Source organism: Symphalangus syndactylus, chromosome 24, assembly GCF_028878055.3.
Source record: "Symphalangus syndactylus isolate Jambi chromosome 24, NHGRI_mSymSyn1-v2.1_pri, whole genome shotgun sequence".
NCBI classification, from domain to species: domain Eukaryota; kingdom Metazoa; phylum Chordata; class Mammalia; order Primates; family Hylobatidae; genus Symphalangus; species Symphalangus syndactylus.
The window spans coordinates 26,489,711-26,507,974 of NC_072446.2; the positions used below are offsets into that span (position 1 = coordinate 26,489,711).

General features: G+C 49.9%; 1 protein-coding gene across 4 annotated transcripts in view; it reads right to left on the reverse strand.

Annotated features, from left to right (window-relative positions):
- Window positions 1-18,264, reverse strand: part of SLC12A5 (solute carrier family 12 member 5) — a 38,591-nt gene that overhangs the window by 4,541 nt on the left and 15,786 nt on the right. For all 4 annotated transcript variants that reach the window (XM_063634154.1, XM_055266331.2, XM_063634155.1 and 1 more), the window contains exons 7-21: window positions 14,948-15,189; window positions 14,019-14,230; window positions 12,239-12,409; window positions 11,831-11,929; window positions 11,628-11,685; window positions 10,420-10,594; window positions 9,565-9,683; window positions 9,125-9,223; window positions 7,986-8,105; window positions 7,473-7,577; window positions 5,770-5,938; window positions 3,720-3,915; window positions 2,465-2,634; window positions 1,882-2,013; window positions 580-687 (exon numbers count right to left, since the gene is read on the reverse strand). In XM_063634154.1, coding sequence (XP_063490224.1) covers window positions 580-687; window positions 1,882-2,013; window positions 2,465-2,634; window positions 3,720-3,915; window positions 5,770-5,938; window positions 7,473-7,577; window positions 7,986-8,105; window positions 9,125-9,223; window positions 9,565-9,683; window positions 10,420-10,594; window positions 11,628-11,685; window positions 11,831-11,929; window positions 12,239-12,409; window positions 14,019-14,230; window positions 14,948-15,189 — 2,175 coding nt within the window. The remainder of the gene's footprint in view (window positions 1-579; window positions 688-1,881; window positions 2,014-2,464; window positions 2,635-3,719; window positions 3,916-5,769; window positions 5,939-7,472; window positions 7,578-7,985; window positions 8,106-9,124; window positions 9,224-9,564; window positions 9,684-10,419; window positions 10,595-11,627; window positions 11,686-11,830; window positions 11,930-12,238; window positions 12,410-14,018; window positions 14,231-14,947; window positions 15,190-18,264) is intronic.

Consider the following 18,264-nt stretch of genomic DNA (forward strand, 5'->3'; position numbering starts at 1 on the left):
GGGATAACACTACACATTTTCCCAAGGACTCACTCCATTGGGTGGGTCTTTCATCCATACTCTGGTGGTTCTACATCACCTACACCTAGAAGATCTTACTCCCACACCCTATGGGGGGCTCATCACCATTACCCCTGAGATCCCATCAATCACACCCTAGGGGATTTGCCCCTAACTCCCACACATCAGTTATATCCCTAAACACCCATCTGTTACCCACTCTCTAAGGGTTTCTACATGATCCCTTATCCCTCACACTGGCAGCCCACACCCCTAAGGACTCATCATCCATATGTATTTAGCATCCACTCTTCTCTCTCAGGCCCCAGAAGTCACATACAGAGGAGATCTGTCACCCATATCAAAGTCCCTCTGCCTCCTGGCTGGGAGGTTGGCGGTGAAGCTGAAGTGTGTACTACTGCTGTCTGGGAGATCAATGTCAGGAGGTGTGGTTGGGGGAATCAGGGAGATGAGGGTGAAGTTGAAATGCCAGGAGTGTCAGCCCTGAGCCATCCTAAACCTGACACCCAGAACTGGCAGCAGTTTGAGGCTCTCAGGGGCCAGCCAGGGCAACCTCACCTCCCGCTCCCGCTCATTCTTGGTTAAATGCATCTGTTTGAGGATCTGGGAGCGCTGCTCCATCACCAACGTCTTCTCATAGGTGTAAGCTGAGATGTCGCTCTCATGCTGTGGGCAGACAGAGGTTGGGGTTGGGGGGTGGGGAGAGGAACACAGAGGAAAGCAGGAGGTCTGAGCCTAGGTGAAAGGCCAAGGGAAGGAAGGAACGCCCCCATCCTTCTGGCAGCCTAGGGCTTCCCTACCCAATCATTAATTTTATCAAGAGTTGTAGGAGGCAAGGACGTAGCAGAGAGGGCAATACTCTTGCAAGGCAGGCAGCTCATTCCCTCCTCAGCCCAGCACAGGACCAGGCATGTGAATGGATGAACTAATGAATGAGTGGATTAATTAATCACCTGGGTGAATGGAGAAGGGAAAGAAGAAAAGGAACAAAGCAATGAATGAATACATGCAAGAATGAATGGGAGAGTGAGTGAATGAATACTTCAATGAATACATAGGTAGATTAATGAATACACAGAGGGATGGGTGGATGGACACATGAATTGAGTGGATGGTTGGACAAGAGGCTCTACAGGATAATCACCAGGGGCACAGGCTCTAGAGCCAGCCTACCTGGGTTTGAATCCTGCCTCCACCATGTACTCTGTGTTATTGGGCAAATTACAGTCATATGCCAAATAACACCATTGTATGTACATCAATGGCAGGCTGCACATAAAATGGTGTTCCCTTAAAATTACTGTATTTTTTTCTATGTTTAGATATGTTTAGACACAAAAATACTCCCACTGTGTTGCCATTGCCTGCAGTACTCAGTAGAGTAACATGCTATATAAGTCTGTAGCGTAAGAGCAATAAGCCTTTGTGTGTAGTAGGCTGTACCAGCTAGGTGTGTATAGATACACTCTATGATGTTCACACAAAAAAATTGCCTCACAACACATTTCTCAGAACATATCCCTGTTGTTAAGCAATGAATGCATGACTGTACTTCTCTGCACTTCATGTTCCTAATCTGTAACATGGAAATGCTGATAATTGTATCTATCTCATTGGTCGTTGTTGGAACTGATATACATATAAAATGCATAGAACAGTGCCCGGCATATAATAAGCACTAGACATGGCTACTTTTATAGAGAAGAGAGGGATGGCTGAATATGTGAGAGGCTAAGAGGTGGGTCGGGGGAAAGAATCCAGCATTATAAGCTGATGGGTGTTAGGGTTGCCCTACTTGGTGCTGGGGCCAAGAGGAAAGAGGGCCAGGTGGAACCCCAGCGATGTCTCCTGGAGACTCACCATCTCCACCACCTCGACCTCCGCGGTGATGCGTAAATGGTACAGAAATGTGGTCAGATCCTTCTTCATCTGGATGCTATTGTCGTCCATCTGGGCCACAGTGAAGATACGCATCTTGCACTTCCGCCAGACCTGCAGACGGTGAAGGAGATTCAGAAAAGTCCAGCCCAGATGGGATGAGGAAATCCAGGGCCAGACCCTGTCCCCTCACCCTTCCCCTCTTCCCACCCACTCCTCACACATACATGCAGACCCCAAATTCTCTGTCTTGGGGGCCACTTTCTACAAAACCTTCCCTGCTTAGGTCTCAGGGTCCCCCATTAAAGAAAGCATCACTGGCTTGGGCTAAGCATTGCTCTCTTTACAGCAGTGCACCTGCAAGAGGAGAAACCATCAGTTCCTAACATCTCAGAATGAAGTAGGTCAGCAGAACCCTTTCCCAGGAGTTTACAGGGGAGGAAGGACATGGAAGCTGACCCTGACCAGAGCCCATGAGTCTGACCTGCGGTTGTGCACATATGCACACAAATGCATACACGCATACACACACTCACACGTGCATACACTCACGCACACAACTCACCTTGTGGTGCCGCAGCAGGAAGGGCAGCAGCATGAGCATGCCTCCATCGTGCACAATCCACCAAACGTCGATGCTGCCCTCAGAGAAGCGCTCAGGGTTCCCAGGAAACATGGAAAGGTTCTTGGTGACCAGCAGGGCTAAGTGGCCAGCTGTGGTTTCCCGGACCAGCTCTGAGGGAGGCCAAGGAGAGGGCCAGAGGGGGCAACAGTGACTCTAGTTCTCCCAACACCCAGCAGCAGCCACAAGGGCTCCTGGCACCCAGCACTCCACCCCACTCCACCTGGCCTTGACCATGGGCTGAGTGGTCAGAAAACCAGCATCTACTTGGGTCCCATCATATATTTATTGTTTAGATCTGGGAAAGTCTCTCAACCTCTCCAGGCCTCAGTTTCCCCACCTGTCCAATGGCAATAACACCATCTGCCCTTTCTGATTACTAAGAACCTATCATGTATGACCTCACTGAATCCTTCCAACACCTTGTAACCATAATCTACCTATAAAGGAGACAGAATAGCTTGGAGCTAACAGTGTAGCCTCCGGGCTGGTTCAAAACCTGGCTCCCCACTTTGTGACTTGGAGAAAATTTCTTTTTCCTTTATTCTGTAGTTTGCCATGTTGCCCAGCTCAAACTCCTGAGCTCAAGCAATCCACCTGCCTTGGCTTCCCAAAGTGCTGGGATTACAGGCGTGAGCCACTGAACTCAGCTGGAGCAAACTTCTTAATCTCTCTGTGCCTCAGTTTCACACCAAAAAAGATGGAGATAACAATGCCTAGCCCTCCTAGGACTGATGAGAGAATCAGAGAAAGCCTCAACTTGCTGGCACACAGAACTCATTCTAGAAACGTTAGTTATTATATATACTATTACCTACGATTACCAAGAAATCTGATCTTAGAGGGAGTAAGTCACGTGTGCACAATCACACAGCTAGGAAGGACCAGAGCTGAGATGTGGGCCCAGCCTCTGTGACTTCAGAGCTGTAGCTCTTCCCACTGCCCTGCACTGTGTTCCTCCCAGGGCCTGTGAGTGCTGCAGGAGCCAAGACTCTCTCGTTCACAGCAGAGTCCCCAGCGCCCAGCACAGTGGCTGGCACGTGGCCAGCCTTGACTGCTGTCACCTGCATATGCTGAATCCAGACTTGGCATGCAGTGCTTGGGAAACCCCTCAGGCCCAAAGGAGCGGAAATCCATTTCCACCCCTCTACAGCCCCCAGCCCCACCCCTCTTCGTCCCCAGCCCCTGACAGCATTACCAATGAAGTTCCTCCACGTCTGATGATCTTCCTTCTGGCGCCAGTTGCGGGGCCAGCCAACAAGCACAGTGTTGTGCTGCAGCCCCCCGAGGCCCCCGGACTGGATCAGATGGGACACGCCATCACGCAGGTTGGAGGAGATCACTACCTGGCAGAAGCCCTTCACCTTCTCTGCCTCCATCAGGCGCCTGATAGACTAGGGGAGGGGGAGCAGACAAGGACCAGCCTCAGGCCTCCCTGGCCCTGGCTGGGCCCATTGTAGCCTCCTTCCCTCCCATATCTCCCCTCCTTTCATCCCAATCTTCCTGAAGCTCAGCTCTGATCACGTCAGTCTCTGGCTCCAGAATGGCACACGGCTCCCCATCATCTCTGTGCCCCATTCCTTCTTGATCAATCAAGGCTCTTCATGATCTGACCACACTTTCTGCCACCCTGCCACTGCCCATACAGCCCCCCTGCCCGACATGCTCTCCACCATCACCCTGACACACACCCCTGCCAAGTTGTACGTGACACCCTGTCTGGCCCAGCTCAAATGTCGCCGTCTTCAGATACCAACCCCACTCAGACCAGAATTAAACTGGGCTTCTCTGCACAGCCAGACAATTTGTTTCAACAATCTTTCTAAGTAGCATAAGTATTTTAAGGGCATCCCATTTAAACTGTACTATGAAGGAAATAGTCTTATTACTCCCATTTTATAGATGAGGAAACTGAGGCTTGGAGAAATGAAGACTTTTTTAAGGACACACAGCTAATGTTACTGTGAGGATTCAAGTCAGGGAAGTCTGACTCCAACCCCCACACTCTTAACCACCACCCCTAAGTCAAACAGATAGAAGTTCAATTCCTATCTCTGCCACCTCCTGGCTGTGTGACCTTGGGTGAGTCACCTAACCATCCAAGGGGTCAGGACAGCTACCTTGTTTAGGAATAGGGAGAACCACATGTCATCATGCACATAGGGCTTAGTATCCTGCCTGAGGAATCGTAAACACTCAACCCATTGTACGACTCTGATGTTATTAACTCTAACAGCATTTATCGACATCCGGTGGGTCTGAGAGCCTTCTGTGTATGCTCTGCCTTCCCCACCAGCCTGTGAGCACCTCGAGGGCAGGGACTTGGTCTTGAACATCTCCATCTCCCCTGTGCCTCACCCAATGCCTGGTGCACTGCACATTCTCAGCCACCGCATGTTGAATGGAACTGACCAGTCAAGGCCTCCAGCTCTGGGCCCTGACAGATCAGTGTGAACAGCCCAGTGAGGCAGAAGCAGCGACTGTTGCAAGCCATCGGGGTGCCCCTCCCCATCTCACCTCTGCTCCCTCGGGCCTCTTTTTCTCTCTCCACTGCTAGCCACAGCCCTGATGGGAGAAAGGCCTGACCCTCAGACAGAACCTACTTCCTCTACTACCTCTGGGATCCAATCACCTCTTTGTGTGCTTAAGGCAGACACTGGCCACCACAGCCCACATTGGTTCTGTAGGCTGCTCTGTAAGCATGGACTAGTGGGTGGAGTCAAAAGCAGGTGACACAGAGCAGGGGCCTGGGTTCAAATCCTGATGTTGCTTCCCACCAGCTTTCTGACTTTCAGCAAGCAGCTTTCCCTCTCTGGGTCTCAGTTTCTTCCTGTATCACATGTGGATACTCACCTTGTCAACCCCAGACTGTAGGGATCAAGAGTCCACAGCTGGGAAATCACCTTGAAAGAGTTATACTTTGGCAGGAAGGAGTCTAGAGTAGGAATTCAAGGACTCCTAATTTGAATCTTCATTTTCTGTCCTTAGACACATGACCTGACTTGTCTAAGCCTCAGTTTCCTTATCCATAAAATGGACCCTTCTGCCTCTGATGGTCTTTCATGCTGTGAGTTGAATTCTAAAGAACTCAGTCTCTAGGCCCTTAGGCTCTTCCTCTAAGGAAGAGAAAAGAAATGCCTGCACCTCCTTTGATCCTGAAGGTGATGAGGAAGGAAAGTACAAAAGGATAGAGACTGTCTTCCTAAGTGTCCTGACCATTTCCCAAGCCCACCAGGGCCTCTGCTCACCTCTTCTGCCCGCTGGGCCTGGGGATGATTTTCCAGAAAGGTGCCCTCAAGGACAGAGCCCACGATGGTCAGGCCCTTCCCTGCCTTCAGCTGGGAGGTCAATGAGAGCAGCTGGGGGTGCACCACATTCTGATCTTGGTCCACACGCACCAGCACCAGCAGCTGTGGCCTGAAGAGTGTGCAGAGTCACATGATCCATATACTATGTAACCAACCATCCACACACCATACACCCATCACCAGGTCATCTAACCATCTCTCCTCTATAACCATCTATCCCATCCACCTATACCCCTCACCACCCATCCATCCATCTACCCATCAACCCATTTCTCCATTCACCTCACTCACCTATCTACCCATTCAACCACCCACCCATCTATTTTATCCTTCAGTCATCCACTCATATGCATATTTCTTTACTGATACATGCATTATTCACTCAATTATCCACACATCTACCTACCTATCATCCATTCCTACATCCATCAATTCACCCTTTTGCCCTCCCACATGTACATACACTTATCCATCCACCCATCTATTTATGCATCCCTTTCCTTAGTCATTTAGCCATCTTAGTCCTCCAACCACCTATCAACTTCATAGCATTCTCTAAGCACCTGCTCTGGGCTAGACCATGGGCTGAGCATTTGGGAATTCACAGATAAATAATACAGAGCCCCAGGCTCTGGGAGCCCAGTTTAGTAGACATCAGCAAAGACAAGTCAACAATGCCCTAACCTAAGTCAGGGTTCCAGGCTCTACTCTTGGCAAGGTGAAACACAGGGAAATGAACGAGGGGTTGGGCATGCAGCACCCAGGGCTAAGAGGTGGGGTGTGAAGATTCCATCTCCAGGTCTGCCTTCTGTGACCTGTGAGATCCTCTCTGACCTCCGATTTCCCTTTTTTTTTTTTTTTTGAGACAGGGTCTCACTCTGTCACCCAGGCTGGAGTGCAGTGGTACAATCTCAGCTCACTATAACCTCTGCCTCCTGGGTTCAAGCTATTCTGCCTCAGTATCCTGAGTAGCTGGGACTGCAGGTGCACGCCACCATGCCTGGCTAATTTTTGTATTTTTAGCACAGATAGGGTCTTGCCATGTTTTCCAGGTTTGTCTCAAACTCCTGGCCTCAAGTGATCCACCTGCCTCAGCCTCCCAAACTGTTGGTTACAGGCGTGAGCCACCGCGCCTGGCATCCCTGATTTTCACGTGAATAAAATGGAGGAATTGTCATTAATCTAGAGATGCCTAAGAGCCCCTATAACTCTTAAAGGGAACAATTCCACCTGTCTCAGAGCAAATGCTACATGATCTGATGTTTGTCTGTCCCCGCGTATGTCTTCTCCACAAAACTGTGAGCTTTCTACAACCCCAGAGACTAGAAGAGGACTTGCCATACATCAGGCATTCATGTTTTGTGAAAAAATGATGGAAATGATGAAATGAATGAATGGATGACTGCTCAGGAGGCTAGCATGGTGGGGTATGTGGACATTTACATACCCACATAAATGTCTGGAACTCAGCTCAGCCTCAGTGTTTCATGTGGGAAGGAATCAGACAAGGCTGGGCTTTTAGGGCACGACTCAGCAAAACAAAGCAAGCAGGATAAGTCAGGCCCTGCTCCCTTCCCCCCATCTCCTGAGCCTTGCACTCATGCACACACACTCTTATGTACACCCGTGCCCTCACCACTTACCTCCAGTTCTTGGTGTGTGGGGGCCCTTCCTCCAGGCGTAAGAGGGCATAGCGAGCTGCACTGAGAGATAGACCTCGGATCCCATCGCCCCACTCCTTCTCTGCCCTGGGAGCCGGAAAGGGGGATCACGTGAGAGCAGAAAGCCAGAAGGGGGCAGGGAGAACCATGTACACTGCACCAGCTACCCCAGGGCAGAGCCATCTCTCAGGCTCACAAAGGACATGCGTATCACTCCTGCCAACAGACTCAACCAAGCCTTGGCTAAGTTTCCTTGGCAAATCACTTCTAAATCCATTCTCTCACCATTCCTGTCCATTTCTCAAAGCCTCTGCCGCCACCCCCCATCTTCCAATGTCACCGCATATCACCGTCTCCCTCTACTCCAGCCCCATCCTCTCCCACTCCCTGCTTCATCTCACCCCCACCACTCCAATCCCTCATGACCCCTTCCCCCTCCTTCCCACCACCCTTCAGCCTTCCCCAGCCACCCCAACCTCCACTCCCCACACTCACCCACGGTACTCAATGTACTTGTAGATGAGTCCAGCAATGAGCATGGCTACCAGTGCATAATACCAGGAGCAGATGAACATGAGGGCCAGGCAGAGGCTCATGCCCAGGAAGGAGAGGGTCCTAGACAAGGTGGGGAGACCCAGCCTCTGAGCCCCAGCAGGGCTGTTGCTGAAGCTGGGACTTAGATAGCAAGAGGGAGATGAGGCAGGGCATGGGCAAGACCTGGGAGGTGACAGCCTGGTCTACGGGAACTCACACCATCATCCCCATGAGGACTAGGGGGATATGGGAACTTCTGGGTGAAGGAGAAGCCACAGACAGGGCACCACCCAATGCCCTGCCCAACTCCTGACACCCCACACCACCCTGTCCCTGTTCCTCAGACCCTGCCAGACAGGCTTAGCCAGGTGCATTCTGAAGCCAGGGTCTCAGGGGAGTGGAAACAGGTCCTCCCAGGAGAAGGCCACCAGCAAAGCTGGAGCATCCAGACAGGAGTGGGCAGCCCTGGTTCTAGCCCAGTTATGCCACAGTCTTGCTGGGGGACCTTGGGCCAGTCCCTTTCCCTCTTTGGGCCTCAGTTTCCTTTTGTAGGACAAGCATGATCATTTCTGCTCTGTCTGCCCCCGAGGGCCTATTGTGAGGATGAAGAGCCATAGAGGAAAGTGATGAGAGAAACTGCAGCCTCTGTGCAATGAGCATCTGCCATGTACTGTAGTCCTCACAAGAACCCACAGGCAGGTGCAGCTATCATGCCCATTTCACAGCTGAGGAAACTGAGGTTCTGAGAAGCTACATCATCAGCCCAAGTTCTCACAGCTAGGAAGTGCAGAGTCATGATTTGAACTCTGGCCAGCTGACTTCCAGCCTCCCTGCTACATTGTGAGCTATTAGGCATCACAGACAGGAGAGAGATTCCAGCTGAGACCGCTTATGATGCTGCTATGTTATTATTTGTGATCATTAGGAGACCCTCTCCGGGACCTTCCTCATGTGTGTTGGTCAACAAAAGCTGGAGAAAAAAAGGATGTCTTCTTCAGGTTTGGGGTCCTTAGACTCAGACAGGATGGACTGGAGTAAGGTGAGGATTGGGGTGGAGGTGAGCAAGTGGCTCAGTGGAAGTCTGGGGACAGAGCACCCACCAGTGGTAATATCGAAAGCGTGGCCTCCAGTTGGGTGTCCTCAGCAGCGTCTGCACCGCACAGGCCAGATTCACAAACATGTAGCACATCAGGAAGAACCTGGAACACAGGAAGGCCCCAGGGGAGACAGAGATGCAAAGGGAGGCAGAAACAGAAACAGCAGCGTGGGCAGAGAAAGGGGGAAAGGGGACATGAAGTCAGGAGGTGGCCAGATCATGCTCTGGCACTTAGGAAGGGGTTTGAAGCCAAATACCCTTACAACACACTCTAATAACATGTGTGGATGAATCTCTCTATAACAAACGATGGGCTTCTATGACAGTGGGGAACTTCCTGGGGTTGTTAAAGTGTCTGGGTGGGTTGTCATTAGGTAACGGCTGCAGGATTCAGATACAGAAACACCCTGAACCAGTGGGGAGGGCAAGAAGTCAGGCACGCACATAGAGAGGATGGGGGCCACCTCATCGAGGGATGCAATGAGGATGCCAATCTCGCAGATGCAGGCAGTCAGGAGCAGGGCCCAGGTCGGCTCTCCATTGGCCTTGCCATGGCCAAAGACCTGGGGGCAGAGCAATCATCATGGGACTGAGACCTCAAGGACTTCTCAGCCCTCTCCCCTAGGCTTGGGAACCAGTGGAGTAGAGGCAGGAATCCTATCACCAAAGAGGAGGTAGGGAGAGGATGCGTTTCTCTTCTTCTAGGAGAATGCAAATGGATAACAGGCTTTTGCTGCATCTTGCCCACCCTGATATCGGCAGCCTGGTGCCATGAAGTTCAAATGATCCCTAGAGGGGGAAGCAGCTGCAGAGGACCAGATGGGAGAGGAGCTGTCAGGAAGCCAGCAAGCCACCACGACCCTGTGCTCCATCCGTCTTTTTTTTTTAGCACCATGGTGAAAGCTACCCTTTTCTTGCCCTTTGACTGCCTCCCCAAGTCTCCAACAAACCACTGTGCCAAAACAGGGCCATTTATTTTTTCCCCAAGAGCAGACAATACTCCAAGGGATGCACTGACCATGGGCCAAATCCCAAGTAAGACACACTTATCCTTCCATCTGGGTGAAGGAGAAGCCACAGACAGGGCACCACCCGATGCCCTGCCCAACTCCTGACACCCCACACCACCCTGTCCCTGTGCCTCAGACCCTGCCAGACAGGCCTGGCCAGTGCAGTACAGAGCAGAAGTGGCCCAGGAGGTAGTCTAAGGCTGGTTATGGCCCTGGGTCACTGTGTGGTCTCTCTGGGCAGGGGCCTGGCTGGTCTACTGAGGGCGGGCTGTTCTTCTCCCACACTGACCTGCAGGAAAGGCACGATGCCATCCCTCGAGATGGCCTGCAGCAGGCGTGGGGCCCCCGTGAGGCTCTGCAGCCCAGCTCCACAGGTGGAGAAGAAGGATCCGATGACAATTACCCATGGAGATGGCCAGGCCAGTGTGCCCACCACCAGGTTGCCATTCACAGCTTCGCCAAACCTGGAATGATGTGGACAGGAGATGCCAGGTGAGCAGTGCCAACTGGATTTCCAGGGCAGGTCTCCATACCAACTACAGAACCAACTGTGTGCCTGCCACAGGACTAAGTTCTGTAAGGGTGACAGGGGAGGCAGAGCCCCAGATGTTCTATTGTTTTTTCCTTGATAAAATAATTCCCTAATTTCCTGATACTGAAAACCAGGCCTCTAGGCCTAGCTCCAGCATAGGTCCCAGCCCCACGTACCCCACTGCATTCCCTTACAGGAGCCTGGCGGTACCAGTGGAAAGTGATTCTGAGAGGACCTCCTACACCACCCGGCCAGTTGTGTGTGCCCATGCCCTTCAGACATGAGTGCTCTGGGACACTGAGCACTTACAGCTGCAGGCATGCGCACACATTTCTCCCCTCCACCCTGGCTCCCCATTGCCTGGTATGCTCTTCCTCCAAGCTGCCTAATCTCTGCTCAACCTTGAAAGCAGGAAGGGTAAGTGAGATAAAGTGTATAAGACACTTCTAGCCTCCCCTCCTCTGAGAAGACTTCCCTGGGAAGACTCCTAAGGACTGGACTAAAGCCCCCGGGCTTTCCTGTATGGCCACCCCTACCGACTACACTTAAAGTCTGTTGGCCAGTATAGTCCCACCCAAAAGAGCTCCTTCAGTACAAAAACCATGTGTTATTTATCTGTGCTGCCTCCAGAATCTCGGAGGGAGCACAGATAAATACCACTCCTGTCTGTGTGACCAACACATGGACATTCAGTAAATGTTAGACACACTATTGAATTAATCCATTTTAAAGAAAAGGAAAGTAACATTATCCTAAAGGAAATGAGACACCATTCAAGCTTCTCGAACTGGAGTGACAGAAGGAAGATGAAATATAAATAAGATGACTTTGCAAGCAATCCCCGTGGCCTCCCTCCCACAGGCCCCTCACATAGGTCCCAGCACCTCCTGATGGGTCTGTTTCCCAGAACTCAGCCTTCTATACCCACCCCTCCCCCAGAATAGGATCAACCCCAATTATCTTACTTGTCCCGCAGGACGACCCCCTCAATGCAGGCCCCAAACAGAACAACGGAGCTGATGTCTGCAGCAGAGGATAAAGGAGAATCCCCACGGTTCAGTCCTCCCCCTCCCCACCCCCTCCTGCACCAGCAGGTAAGGCAGCAAGTTCAGCTGCCCTCCCTCTTGCCCTCCCCCAAGGGTGGTCCCAGCACAGCTGTGCAGGATACAGACAGCAGAGGTGGTGGCGATGGCCAGGATGGTGCCAGTGGGGATTGACTTCTGGGCATCCCTCAGGTCCCCAGAGCGGTTAGAACCAGCCATGATCCCTGCAAAACAGAAGTGCAGCTAGGACTCAAGCCAGGGCCACAGGAGACCAGACAGATGAGAAAAAAGGGCACCACCCTCAGGGTCAGTGAGCCTGGGATCTAGTCCTAACATATTGGCTTGTGTGAGACCTTGGACATGTTGCTTAGCTTCTCCTGGCCTTAATTCTCTCATCTCTCCAATGGGAAGTGAAATGTTGGGGTTGCTTTCATGATGGGGTTGTTGGACTAAGAAATTCCCAACATCATCATCGACTCTCTCCTCCCCATCCACTCACAGGCAGAGTCTTCCCTCTCTGAGCTCCCCTTCACCTGTGACTGAGGGGAAGTAGATGCCAACCAGCAGGGTGAAGTAGGAGGTCATATCACTGAAGACATAGGGGTGGTCCATGTCAATAGGAGTGCCATCGGCCAGGCCCACCGAGGTCATCCCACTCCTCTCCACAATCACGCCCTTGGTCAGGTAGGAGCTCCAGAGGTTCTCTGTAGGGACACAGAATGCTCAGGGGGAGGCCAGCCATCAGGGGACCAGAGCTCTGGGACCAGGAGGTGGGAGGGGGCAAAAAGTCAGGGTCAAGATCAACCCCATCTCACTCTCCCCAGCCTCATCTCTATTTCATTTCCACTGACATTTCCTAAGCTCCTGATTTGGGCCAGGCTATGTACAGAGCTTTCACAGACTAATCAGACCCAGTCTTTACCGCCAAACAGTCCAATCTAGTAGAGTAAATGGGCAAATAAAGACCCATCTCAGATTGAGTCGATGTGTCCCAAATTGATCTCACCATCCACCCACCCCAAACCAGCTCCTTTCCTGCATCCCATATCTCAGTAAATGGCACCATCATCAATTCTGACACCCTGCCCTACACTGCTCCCTCTTCCCTTCCCCAACTTCAATACTCCCCCAACTTCTGTCCTTTAACCCCTCCTTAATATTTCTTAAATATGCCCCTTCTCTCCATTCCAAGGTCTCTCCACTGTGGCACTAGTGACCTTTCTGGCCAGATAATTCTTTGCTGTGGAGGACTGCCCTATAGCATTGTAGGATGTTGAGCAGCATCCTGGCCTCTACCTACTAGATGCCAGGTACACCCCTCCAGTTTTGACAAACAAAAATATCTGCAGACACAGCCAAATGTTTCCTGGGTGGCAAAACAGCCCTGGTTGAGAAGCACTGCAGTAATGCCCACAGATATCACTCCATCACTCTCACTCAGAAAACCACCATCTCTCTCTCCTGGACTCACAGCATCAGGCCTTCCTGGACCCCCTGCCTCTCTCCTCTCACCCCTTTAACCCATCCACATTAGCAGCCAGAATGAACCTTCAAAAAATGGAGATCTGACCACGTCCCTCCCTTTCCCAAAACCCCTTGGTGGCTCCTCATTTCCTTTAGAATATGGCCCCAACTCTCCAACATAGCTTCCAAGGCCTGCCATGATCTGGTTCATGCCAGCCTCTTCTACATCGCTTCTTTCTCCACCTTATTTTGCTCTTTATGCCCCAGTCATACCAAATTACTTGCGATTGGAAAGACACAATAAACTGTTCTACCTCTGCGTGCTTTTAGGCAAGCTGTTCTTCTGGTTGCAATTTCCTTACTCCTCTCATAGAACTGGATCTTTCATTTGTCCTTCAAAACCCTCCTCAGGTAAGTCCAGGAAGCCTATTGCCATCTTATACACATGAACTCTCCCTCCCCTGGGCATTCTCTGTGCATTGAATGCACATCTACATATGGCATAATGTATTTGCTAATATATCTATTTCTGCCATTAGTCTCCTTGAGGCCAGGAACTGTGGCTTATTTATTTTGTGTTCCTAGCATTCAGCACAATGCTAGGCACTCTGTAGGTGCTCAGTGACCACTTATTACGTTGATGACTTCTTTTCCTACTAGTGGTGAGATACTTGTCTACTTTTCACCTTACTCCTCCCTGATGCCAAGGACGGAATGTAACCCAGAGTAGGTGCTCAGTTAAAGCTGATTGAATTTAGCTGAATCCCAAGGAGGGCCCCTTAATCCTGACTGCCTAACCTACAATCCCTGCAGCGTTCCCTGGATGCCAGCCCTTGTCCCCCTGCAGACCTTTGATGAGGCCACTGGCAGCACCAGGGATGCCCTGGATCTCTGTGACATTGTTTCGGGTGAAGTATTCATCACAGGTGGCGTTGAGGAAGCGAGAGGAGCAGAAAAGGCCCCACAATCGTGTGGTCACCGTCTCATTTCCTTCCCAAGCCAGCTTGGCACAGACATCAAAGCCATGGCGAGACAGCGTGCGGTTACCCAGGAGGCAGATCCTAGGGAGAGAAACAAGGGAGGAAGGTGGGGAGCCACATAACCTTGCCCTGGCTGCACAATACAGCCACCGGGAGACCTTTTAAACACACGGACACCAGGTCCCCATATCCAGAGTTCCTCGTTTAATTTAAATGAAGCCTGACCATTGGCTTTTTTTTTTTTTTTCCTTAAGCTCCCCAAGTGATTCTAATAAGCAGCCAGAGTGGAGAAGCACCGCGTTAGTGCAAGGCTGTGTTTCAGCACCGTGGACAGCGGTCTCGGGGGGCCGCCCTCCACCTCTGAGCAGTGGATGGAGTGGACTTGGATCTGAGTCCCTGGACCCCCTAGACTGCTGTGTCTTTTCCCATCCTGGAGGAGTTGTCCAACACTAGGAGACTGTCCCATTCCAGGAGGTTGTCCCCACCCAGGAAAGGTTTCCCTACCACAGACAGTATCCATTGCTTTGGAACTCATTCCCACTTAATTCTTCCTAAGTCTACCCTACCAGCAAGAAGTTGACTCTTACAAGGTAAATTGTTCTCTCCTCCAGAAAAGTTACCTCACCCTGAAGAGACTGCCCCCAAACCAAGAGAGATTTTCCCTCCCAAGGGAAGCTGTTCCCAACCCACACCACTCTGAGATTCTGAGGGGCAGGGAGGGGAAGTTGGACAGAGAATCTGAAACAGGGCCAGGGAGGTAGGAGGACGATTCCTTGGGCTCAGAGCAGCAGCACTCACGGGAAGTTGGGTGGGTCGAAGGCAGACTTGATGACCCCAGCATAGATGGCCAGGATGGAGAGGATGACACAACCCAGGAAGACAAGGGCAAACTTGTTGACATACTTGACACCCACAAACACCACAGTGGCCATGCAGGTGAGCACACAGGTGCCGTAAACACGCATGTTGTTCAGCATGGCTGCTGCCTCCCCACTGGCATCTTCTGCCTTAAAGATGGCCATGGCTGGGAAGAGGTAAGCCTGTGGGAAAGGGGCAGGAAGAACAGAGACCTAAATCAGCAGCCCTTTGCATTAGAGGCAGGGCTTTAGGAAAAAAGATGCTCATCACAGCACAATCACAGTGGTACCAGACTGGGAAAGACATCCAGTAAGAGGAGAATCGCTAAAGAAGGCATGGCCTGTCCTGCAAGGACTATGATGCAGCCATTTAAAAATGACATTGCAAGGCCAGGCATGGTGGCTTACACCTGTGATACCAGTGTTTTGAGAGTTCAAGGTGGGAGGATCACTTGAAGCCAGGATTTCAATATCAGCCTGGGCAACATAACGAGACCCCGTCTCAAAAACAAATAAAAATACATTTTTATTATTATTATTATTATTTTTTGAGACAGAGTCTCGCTCTGTCGCCCAGGCTGGAGTGCAGTGGTGCGATCTCAGCTCACTGCAATCTCCGCCTCCCGGGTTCACGCCATTCTCCTGCCTCAGCCTCTCCGAGTAGCTGGGACTACAGGCGCCCGCCACCATGCCCAGCTAATTTTTTTGTATTTTTAGTAGAGACGGGGTTTCACCGTGGTCTCGATCTCCTGACCTCGTGATCCACCCACCTCGGCCTCCCAAAGTGCTGGGATTACAAGCGTGAGCCACCGCGCCCGGCCAAAAATACATTTTTAAAAAATGACATTGCAAGGATGCTGGAAGCAATTACTTCTGTTATTTTTGTTAATTATAATTCTTAATAATTATTTATCATTTTAATAATTTCTAATAGAAAGATGGAAATAAATGTTCATCACTAGAGGTTGGGTGAATAAATCATGATATCCCCACACAGACTATGGAGCTATTAAAAAAGATGATGTAGTTGGTTTTTGATTGTTGTTGTTGGTGGTGGTGGTGGTTTTTTTTTTTCTTTTTGAAATAAAGTTTTGTTCTTGTTGCCCATGCTGGCGTGCAATGGCGTGATCTTGGCTCATTGCAACCTCCACCTCCTGAGTTCCAGTGATTCTCCTGCCTCAGCCTCCCGAGTAGTTGGGATTAGAGGTGCCCACCACCACCCCTGACTAATTTTTGTATTTTTAGTAGAGATGGGGTTTCACTGTATCAGTCAGGCTGGTCTTGAACTCCTGACCTCAGGTGATCCAACTGCCTCGGCCTCCCAAAGTTCTGGGATTATGGGCATGAGCCACTGTGCCCGGACAGATGACATAGATTTATATGGACTGACTTTAAAAGCTAACCATGGTACATTCGGTGAACACAATCAGGTTTTTGAAAAAGAATATGTCTTATTATCTCATTTTTATAAACTTATATGTGAAGATATATACATATGTTAGTATATGTCTGTATGTGTTTTCATAAGTACATCAAAATGTTATCAGTAGTTTTCCCTGAATCATAAAAAATGTGGATAATCTATTCTTTGTGCACATCTGTATTTTCTAAAATTCCCATGCTAAATATTAATGTTTACATTCTTCCAAGAGTTATTTTCAGTGTAAACAATATATGCTAAGAGAATATGAGTTGCTTAGGTATAGGGTTATATTTTACATAGACAGAATACAATACCACATAGGAAAACAAAAACTAGAAGGTAATACACCAAAATGTTAATGGTTATTTTCTTTGGGTGACTTATTTCCTTCTTTACATTTTTTCATGACTTGGATATTCCCCCAATTTTCTGCAATGGGCAGAATTGCATTTACAACAATTTTCAAATATTTTAATTTTTAAGTCATGGAGGTCTATTGTTCTCCCTCATCATTTGCCTCCTCAGGCCTTTCATGCCCCGTCCATCCTCCCTGTCCTGCCCTCTTCCATCCTGCCGCGACACTAATTGCTATGGCACCTTCTAGTTCTAGGTTTCCAGGCAGTGTGGTATAGTGGACACATAAATGTATCAAGAAGTAGGTGTTTGGTGAATATCTGATTTTTTAAAGAGAATGGAGAGAATTCAGTTACAATGCTGTTTGTGACATGTAATCTCATTTTTCATGAGTCTGGACCTACCAAATGTTAACTATTGTAAGATTATAGGTGAATTTTATTTTCTTCTCTACCCTTATCATTTCCATCAATGAAGCTGCATCACTTGTGTAATGCTCTGGAAGTCAGAAAGACCAAGGTTCATATTCCTTCCATTCGTTCCTTAAACTCTGAGCCTTGCTTTCCTCATCTGTAAAATGGCCACCTTTTAGCCAGGTACAGTGGCTCACGCCTGTCACCCCAACACTTTGGGAGGCTGAGGTGGGAGGATCATTTTAAACTCAGGAGTTTGAGACCAGCCTGAGCAATATAGTGAGACACCCATGTACAAAAAAATACAAAAATTAGCCGGGCATGGTCGTGCACACCAGCTACTTGGGAGGCTGAACTGGGGGGCGGGGATCACTTGAACCTGGGAAGTCGAGGCTGCCAGTGATTGCACCACTGCCCTCCAGCCTGGGCAACAGAGTGAGACTCTGTCTCAAAAGAAATAAAAAATAAAATAAAATAAAATGGCCACCTTTAACTCATGAGAGAGTCATGACGATAAAATGAAATGATATACTTCAAGCCTTGGGGCCTGCACAGAGTAGGGGCTTGGGACATGTCAGCTCTACTTCCTATCCACCAGGGACACCTCATCAGCACCCATGCCCTACAGGAAGCGGATGAAGGATGGAGACCTAAGTCACCAGTCCTGACTTCAAGCACTGCCCAGCAACCTGGTTTCTCTCCATCAGTCGCTATTCCCAACAGACTTCTTTACACGGGTCCCTACTCTGGTTCTTCTCTTTTGCAATCCAATAGCCACCAGCCATCTACCATCGTAGAGTACCTAGCACAGTCTGTGGCCCGTGGGAGGCAATCACACAATGGTAGCTGCTGCATAACATTACTGTTATTATTTCTACCATATTTTAACTCATCAACCCACCTCTGCCATCTACCTGAGAGCTGAGTGACCTTGAGGAAGTTATCTCACCTCTCTGAGCTTCTCATTTGTAAAATGGGCATCATAATACTCAAACCTCATAAGGCTACAAGAGAATGGCTGGAAAGCACTTGGAAGGATGCTGAGAGCTCAGTGGGGGCCTGATAAAC